Source organism: Petromyzon marinus, unplaced genomic scaffold, assembly GCF_048934315.1.
Source record: "Petromyzon marinus isolate PM22_M1 ecotype Great Lakes invasive population unplaced genomic scaffold, UKy_Petmar_22M1.pri1.0 PM_Scaffold_72, whole genome shotgun sequence".
In the NCBI taxonomy this organism is placed as follows: domain Eukaryota; kingdom Metazoa; phylum Chordata; class Hyperoartia; order Petromyzontiformes; family Petromyzontidae; genus Petromyzon; species Petromyzon marinus.
In genome coordinates this window covers 356,551-367,585 of record NW_027423680.1, presented here as the reverse complement: position 1 = coordinate 367,585, position 11,035 = coordinate 356,551, and the positions used below count along the sequence as shown (strand labels likewise).

Here is an 11,035-nt window from a genome sequence, read left to right as displayed (position 1 = left end):
CGTGGGTTCGATCTGGGACCCTGTGAGATGTTGACCACCTCGCCTGGTATACAGGAGGTCGTGGGTTTGATCCCGGACCCTGTGAGATGTTGACTACCTCGCCTGGTATACAGGAGGGCGTGGGTTTTGATCCCGGACCCTGGGAGATGTTGACTACCTCGCCTGGTCTACAGGAGGTCGTGGGTTCGATCCCGGACCCTGTGAGATGTTGACCACCTCGCCTGGTGTACAGGAGGGCGTGGGTTTGATCCGGGACCCTGTGAGATGTTGACTACCTCGCCTGGTCTACAGGAGGTCGTGGGTTCGATCCCGGACCCTGTGAGATGTTGACCACCTCGCCTGGTCTACAGGAGGTCGTGGGTTTGATCCCGGACCCTGTGAGATGTTGACCACCTCGCCTGGTATACAGGAGTACGTGGGTTCGATCCCGGACCCTGTGAGATGTTGACCACCTCGCCCGGTCTACAGGAGGGCGTGGGTTCGATCTGGGACCCTGTGAGATGTTGACCACCTCGCCCGGTATACAGGAGGTCGTGGGTTCGATCCCGGACCCTGTGAGATGTTGACCACCTCGCCTGGTCTACAGGAGGTCGTGGGTTTGATCCCGGACCCTGTGAGATGTTGACCACCTCGCCTGGTATACAGGAGTACGTGGGTTCGATCCCGAACCCCGTGAGATGTTGACTACTTCGCCGGGTCTACAGGAGGTCGTGGGTTTGATCCCGGACCCTGTGAGATGTTGACCACCTCGCCGGGTCTACAGGAGGTCGTGGGTTTGATCCGGGACCCTGTGAGATGTTGACCACCTCGCCGGGTCTACAGGAGGTCGTGGGTTCGATCCCAAACCTTTTGAAATGTTGACCACCTCGCTGGGTATGCAGGAGGCCGTGGGTTCGATCCCGAGGTGGTCCTCGACTCACGAACGCTCCGGACACAACTCGATTTACGAACACGCGGAGTGTCGCACGAAGTCTTTAACTCACGAACGCACCGGCCTATAACTCCTCGATTTACGAACGATCGTAAGGTTGAGTCAAGTCCTCGACTAACGAACTCAACGCCCGTAAGTCCTCGACCCGCGAACACCTCGAAGCGCTAATTTCGCGAAAACTCCTCGATTTACGAACACTACGGCCTTTAACTCCTCGACTCACGAACGCGCCGGCCGTTCCTTTCGCAACGTGCGAACGTTCGTAAGTCGAGGCGGGGACGGACGAAAGTCCCCCGACTCACGAACACAACGCGCCGCAAGTCCTCGACTCACGAACACAATTGTCGGAACTCCTCGATTTACGGACGTTCGTAAATCGAGGATCTAAAACGCGCCCCCTTTAAAACAAATAGGGACCGCCTCCCGTCTAACGTTTAACTACCTTAATGCCCCCTCAAAGTCTCGTTATTTTTGAATTGATACATTTTTTTCGTTAAATTATAATGGCGCAAGCTACATTAACGTTGCAGAGACGTTGTTAAAGGTTTATCGCGGGTTTTCATATTATAATTATAACTGTTATAGTGTGTGTGTCTCGCGTGCGGCCTAGCTTCGTTTACATTCTCGGGGTGGGGGGGGGTTCTCTCTTCTCCCCTCCCGCGGGCGTCTCAACCCATTATCCCGGCCAAGGCTTTCAGGCAAGACCGTGGTCTCGCGTGCGGCCTAGCTTCGTTTACATTCTCTGGGTGGGGGGTGTTCTGTCTTCTCCCCTCCCGCGGGCGGCTCAACCCATTAACCCGGGCAAGGCTTTCAGGCAAGACCGTGGTCGCGCGTGCGGCCTAGCTTCGTTTACATTCTCGGGGGTGGTGGTCTCTCTTCTCCCCTCCCGCGGGTGCCTTGACCCCTTACCCCGGGCAAGACTTCCAGGCAAGACCGTGGTCTCGCGTGCGGCCTAGCTTCGTTTACATTCTCGGGGGGGGGGGGGGGGTTCTCTCTTCTTCCCTCCCGCGGGCGTCTCAACCCATTAACCCGGCCAAGGCTTTCAGGCAAGACCGCGGTCGCACGTGCGGCCTAGCTTCGTTTACATTTTCGGGGTGGGGGGTCTCTCTTCTCCCCTCCCGCGGGCGTCTCGACGCCTTACCCCGGGGCAAGGCTTTCAGGCAAGACCGTGGTCGCGCGTGCGGCCTTAGCTTTTAGACGCGATACATTTTTAAAAATAAATCTAAGTGTATCTCTCTATATATATACTTAACGAGTTACTGATTTCAATAGAGACTAACGAGTACGTCAATATTGTTCGGGGGTGGGGCGAAAGTTGTTTTGTTCTGTCGCTAACTAAAGAAATACGAAATGTTTGTTTTAAAGCCTGTTGCCCGCTTTGAACGCCACGGGATCTGGTGGTGGTGGTGGTGTTTATTGTTGTTGATTGTTGTTGATGTTGTTGATTGTTGTTGATTGTTGTTGTTGATGTTGTTTATTGTTGTTGATGTTGTTTATTGTTGTTGATGTTGTTTATTGTTGTTGATGCTGTTTATTGTTGTTATTGTTGTTCACGTAGGCTCTGAATCATGCAGCGTTGCGGTGATTTCGGTCCAGAGCGAGAGCTCCACTCTGAGGCGCACAGAGCAGCGTCAAAGGTCCTCGCCACTCACCACTTACACACTCACCACTTACACACTCACTACTTACACACTTACTACTTACACACTTACTACTTACACACTCACTACTTACACACTCACCACTTACACACTCACCACTTACACACTTACTACTTACACACTTACTACTTACACACTTACACACTCACCACTTACACACTCACCACTTACACACTCACTACTTACACACTCACCACTTACACACTTACTACTTACACACTTACTACTTACACACTTACTACTTACACACTTACTCACTACTTACACACTTACTACTTACACACTCACTACTTACACACTCACCACTTACACACTTACTACTTACACACTCACCACTTACACACTCACCACTTACACACTCACTACTTACACACTTACTACTTACACACTTACTACTTACACACTTACACACTCACTACTTACACACTTACTACTTACACACTTACTACTTACACACTTACTACTTACACACTTACTACTTACACACTTACTCACTACTTACACACTCACCACTTACACACTTACTACTTACACACTCACTACTTACACACTCACCACTTACACACTTACTACTTACACACTCACCACTTACACACTCACCACTTACACACTCACTACTTACACACTTACTACTTACACACTTACTACTTACACACTTACACACTCACTATTTACACACTTACTACTTACACACTTACTACTTACACACTTACACACTCACCACTTACACACTCACTACTTACACACTTACTACTTACACACTTACTACTTACACACTCACCACTTACACACTCACTACTTACACACTTACACACTCACTACTTACACACTTACACACTCACCACTTACACACTCACCACTTACACACTCACTACTTACACACTCACTACTTACACACTTACACACTCACTACTTACACACTTACTACTTACACACTCACTACTTACACACTCATCACTTACACACTCACCACTTACACACTCACCACTTACACACTACTTACACACTCACCACTTACACACTCACACACTCACCACTTACACACTCACTACTTACACACTCACTACTTACACACTTACACACTCACCACTTACACACTACTTACACACTCACCACTTACACACTCACACACTCACCACTTACACACTTACTACTTACACACTTACACACCACTTACACACTCACCACTCACACACTCACTACTTACACACTCACTACTTACACACTCACTACTTACACACTCACCACTTACACACTCACACACTCACCACTTACACACTCACCACTTACACACTTACTACTTACACACTTACACACTCACTACTTACACACTTACTACTTACACACTCACTACTTACACACTCATCACTTACACACTCACCACTTACACACTCACCACTTACACACTACTTACACACTCACCACTTACACACTCACACACTCACCACTTACACACTCACTACTTACACACTCACTACTTACACACTTACACACTCACCACTTACACACTACTTACACACTCACCACTTACACACTCACACACTCACCACTTACACACTTACTACTTACACACTTACACACCACTTACACACTCACCACTCACACACTCACTACTTACACACTCACCACTTACACACTCAACACTTACACACTCACTACTTACACACGTACACACTCACTACTTACACACTTATTTCTTACACACTCACCACTTACACACTCACCACTTACACACTCACTACTTACACACTCACCACTTACACACTCACCACTTACACACTCACTACTTACACACTCACCACTTACACACTTACTACTTACACACTTACTACTTACACACTTACTACTTACACACTTACTCACTACTTACACACTTACTACTTACACACTCACTACTTACACACTCACCACTTACACACTTACTACTTACACACTCACCACTTACACACTCACCACTTACACACTCACTACTTACACACTTACTACTTACACACTTACTACTTACACACTTACACACTCACTACTTACACACTTACTACTTACACACTTACTACTTACACACTTACTACTTACACACTTACTACTTACACACTTACTCACTACTTACACACTCACCACTTACACACTTACTACTTACACACTCACTACTTACACACTCACCACTTACACACTTACTACTTACACACTCACCACTTACACACTCACCACTTACACACTCACTACTTACACACTTACTACTTACACACTTACTACTTACACACTTACACACTCACTATTTACACACTTACTACTTACACACTTACTACTTACACACTTACACACTCACCACTTACACACTCACTACTTACACACTTACTACTTACACACTTACTACTTACACACTCACCACTTACACACTCACTACTTACACACTTACACACTCACTACTTACACACTTACACACTCACCACTTACACACTCACCACTTACACACTCACTACTTACACACTCACTACTTACACACTTACACACTCACTACTTACACACTTACTACTTACACACTCACTACTTACACACTCATCACTTACACACTCACCACTTACACACTCACCACTTACACACTACTTACACACTCACCACTTACACACTCACACACTCACCACTTACACACTCACTACTTACACACTCACTACTTACACACTTACACACTCACCACTTACACACTACTTACACACTCACCACTTACACACTCACACACTCACCACTTACACACTTACTACTTACACACTTACACACCACTTACACACTCACCACTCACACACTCACTACTTACACACTCACTACTTACACACTCACTACTTACACACTCACCACTTACACACTCACACACTCACCACTTACACACTCACCACTTACACACTTACTACTTACACACTTACACACTCACTACTTACACACTTACTACTTACACACTCACTACTTACACACTCATCACTTACACACTCACCACTTACACACTCACCACTTACACACTACTTACACACTCACCACTTACACACTCACACACTCACCACTTACACACTCACTACTTACACACTCACTACTTACACACTTACACACTCACCACTTACACACTACTTACACACTCACCACTTACACACTCACACACTCACCACTTACACACTTACTACTTACACACTTACACACCACTTACACACTCACCACTCACACACTCACTACTTACACACTCACCACTTACACACTCAACACTTACACACTCACTACTTACACACGTACACACTCACTACTTACACACTTATTTCTTACACACTCACCACTTACACACTCACCACTTACACACTCACTACTTACACACTCACCACTTACAGACTCACTACTTACACACTTACACACTCACTACTTACACACTCACCACTTACACACTTACACAATCACCACTTACACACTCACTACTTACACACTTACTACTTACACACTTACTACTTATACACTTACACACTTACTACTTACACACTCACTACTTACACACTCACCACTTACACACTTACACACTCACTACTTACACACTCACCACTTACACACTCACTACTTACACACTTAGACACTCACTACTTACACACTTACACACTTACACACTCACTACTTACACACTCACTACTTACACACTCACCACTTACACACTCACCACTTACACACTTACACAATCACCACTTACACACTCACCACTTACACACTCACTACTTACACACTTACTTCTTACACACTTACTACTCACCACTTACACACTCACCACTTACACACTTACACACTCACCACTTATACACTCACCACTTACACACTCACTACTTACACACTCACCACTTACACACTCACTTCTTACACACTCACCACTTACACACTTACACACTCACTACTTACACACTTACACACTCACTACTTACACACTCACCACTTACACACTCACCACTTACACACTTACACACTCAATACTTACACACTCACTACTTACACACTTACTACTTACACACTTACACACTTACTACTTACACACTCACCACTTACACACTCACCACTTACACACTCACTACTTACACACTTACACACTCACCACTTACACACTCACCACTTACACACTCACCACTTACACACTCACTACTTACACACTTACACAATCACCACTTACACACTCACTACTTACACACTCACTACTTACACACTTACTACTTACACACTTACACACTCACTACTTACACACTCACTACTTACACACTCACCACTTACACACTCACCACTTACACACTCACTACTTACACACTCACTACTTACACACTTACTACTTACACACTCACTACTTACACACTTACACACTCACTACTTACACACTCACTACTTACACACTTATTACTTACACACTCACTACTTACACACTTACACACTCACTACTTACACACTCACTACTTACACACTCACCACTTACACACTTACACACTCACTACTTACACACTTACTACTTACACACTCACTACTTACACATTTACACACTCAATACTTACACACTAACTACTTACACACTTACTACTTACACACTCACCACTTACACACTCACCACTTACACACTCACTACTTACACACTTACTACTTACACACTTACTACTTACACACTTACACACTCACCACTTACACACTACTTACACACTCACTACTTACACACTCACTACATACACACTCACTACTTACACACTTACTACTTACACACTCACTACTTACACACTCACCACTTATACTCACCACTTACACACTTACACACTCACCACTTACACACTCACCACTTACACACTTACACACTCACTACTTACACACTCACTACTTACACACTTACACTCACTACTCACTACTTACACACTTACCACTTACACACTCACCAGTTACACACTCACCACTTACACACTCACCACTTACACACTCACCACTTACACACTTACACACTCACTACTTACACACTTACTACTTACACACTCACCACTTACACACTCACTACTTACACACTTACACACTCACTACTTACACACTTACACACTTACTACTTACACACTTACACACTTACTACTTACACACTTACACACTCACTACTTACACACTCACTACTTACACACTTACTACTTACACACTTACACACTCACTACTTACACACTTACACACTCACTACTTACACACTTACTACTTACACACTTACACACTCACTACTTACACACTTACACACTCACTACTTACACACTTACTACTTACACACTCACCACTTACACACTCATCACTTACACACTCACTACTTACACACTCACTACTTACACACTTACTACTTACACACTTACTACTTACACACTCACTACTTACACACTCACCACTTACACACTCACTACTTACTACTCACTACTTACACACTTACTACTTACACACTCACTACTTACACACTCACCACTTACACACTCACCACTTACACACTCACCACTTACACACTTACACACTCACTACTTACACACTTACTACTTACACACTCACCACTTACACACTCACTACTTACACACTTACACACTCACTACTTACACACTTACACACTTACTACTTACACACTTACACACTTACTACTTACACACTTACACACTCACTACTTACACACTCACTACTTACACACTTACTACTTACACACTTACACACTCACTACTTACACACTTACACACTCACTACTTACACACTTACTACTTACACACTTACACACTCACTACTTACACACTTACACACTCACTACTTACACACTTACTACTTACACACTCACCACTTACACACTCATCACTTACACACTCACTACTTACACACTCACTACTTACACACTTACTACTTACACACTTACTACTTACACACTCACTACTTACACACTCACCACTTACACACTCACTACTTACTACTCACTACTTACACACTTACTACTTACACACTCACTACTTACACACTCACCACTTACACACTCACTACTTACACACTTACACACTCACTACTTACACACTTACACACTTACTACTTACACACTTACTACTTACACACTTACTACTTACACACTTACACACTCACTACTCACTACTTACACACTCACCACTTACACACTCACCACTTACACACTTACTACTTACACACTCACTACTTACACACTTACTACTTACACACTCACCACTTACACACTCACTACTTACACACTTACACACTCACTACTTACACACTTACACACTTACTACTTACACACTTACTACTTACACACTTACTACTTACACACTTACACACTCACTACTTACACACTTACACACTCACTACTTACACACTTACTACTTACACACTTACACACTCACTACTTACACACTTACTCACTACTTACACACTTACTACTTACACACTTACACACTCACTACTTACACACTTACACACTCACTACTTACACACTTACTACTTACACACTCACCACTTACACACTCATCACTTACACACTCACTACTTACACACTTACTACTTACACACTTACTACTTACACACTCACTACTTACACACTCACCACTTACACACTCACTGCTTACTACTCACTACTTACACACTTACTACTTACACACTCACTATTTACACACTCACTACTCACTACTTACACACTCACCACTTACACACTCACCACTTACACACTTACTACTTACACACTCACCACTTACACACTTACTACTTACACACACACTTACACACTCACTACTTACACACTCACTACTTACACACTTACTACTTACACACTCACTACTTACACACTTACACACTCACTACTTACACACTTACACACTCACCACTTACACACTCACTACTTACACACTTACACACTCACCACTTACACACTCACCACTTACACACTCACTACTTACACACTCACTACTTACACACTTACTACTTACACTCACTACTTACACACTCACCACTTACACACTCACCACTTACACACTCACCACTTACACACTCACTACTTACACACTCACCACTTACACACTTACACACTCACCACTTACACACTTACTACTTACACACTTACACACTCACCACTTACACACTCACTACTTACACACTCACCACTTACACACTCACTACTTACACACTTACACACTCACCACTTACACACTCACTACTTACACACTTACACACTCACCACTTACACACTCACTACTTACACACTCACTACTTACACACTTACTACTCACTACTTACACACTCACTACTTACACACTCACTACTTACACACTTACACACTCACCACTTACACACTCACCACTTACACACTTACACACTCACCACTTACACACTCACCACTTACACACTTACACACTCACCACTTACACACTCACCACTTACACATTTACTACTTACACACTCACCACTTACACACTCACCACTTACACACCCACCACTTACACACTTACTACTTACATACTTACACACTCACTACTTACACACTCACCACTTACACACTCACTACTTACACACTCACTACTTACACACTTACACACTCACTACTTACACACTCACCGCTTACACACTCACTACTTACACACTCACTACTTACACACTTACACACTCACTACTTACACACTCACCACTTACACACTCACCACTTACACACTCACTACTTACACACTCACCACTTACACACTCAACACTTACACACTCACTACTTACACACGTACACACTCACTACTTACACACTTATTTCTTACACACTCACCACTTACACACTCACCACTTACACACTCACTACTTACACACTCACCACTTACAGACTCACTACTTACACACTTACACACTCACTACTTACACACTCACCACTTACACACTTACACAATCACCACTTACACACTCACTACTTACACACTTACTACTTACACACTTACTACTTATACACTTACACACTTACTACTTGCACACTCACTACTTACACACTCACCACTTACACACTTACACACTCACTACTTACACACTCACCACTTACACACTCACTACTTACACACTTAGACACTCACTACTTACACACTTACACACTCACTACTTACACACTCACTACTTACACACTCACTACTTACACACTCACCACTTACACACTTACACAATCACCACTTACACACTCACCACTTACACACTCACTACTTACACACTTACTTCTTACACACTTACTACTCACCACTTACACACTCACCACTTACACACTTACACACTCACCACTTATACACTCACCACTTACACACTCACTACTTACACACTCACCACTTACACACTCACTTCTTACACACTCACCACTTACACACTTACACACTCACTACTTACACACTTACACACTCACTACTTACACACTCACCACTTACACACTCACTACTTA

The 11,035-nt window shown here is 43.6% G+C and overlaps 1 protein-coding gene across 1 annotated transcript in view; it reads left to right on the top strand.

Annotated features, from left to right (window-relative positions):
• Nucleotides 1–817: 817 nt before the first annotated feature.
• The window catches only part of LOC142923807 (mitogen-activated protein kinase 7-like), a 48,642-nt gene continuing 38,424 nt past the window's right edge, over nt 818–11,035 (top strand). The window contains 1 exon segment of the mRNA XM_076064780.1: nt 818–2,568. Within this exon segment, the coding sequence (XP_075920895.1) occupies nt 2,500–2,568 (69 nt within the window). The 5' untranslated portion in view covers nt 818–2,499.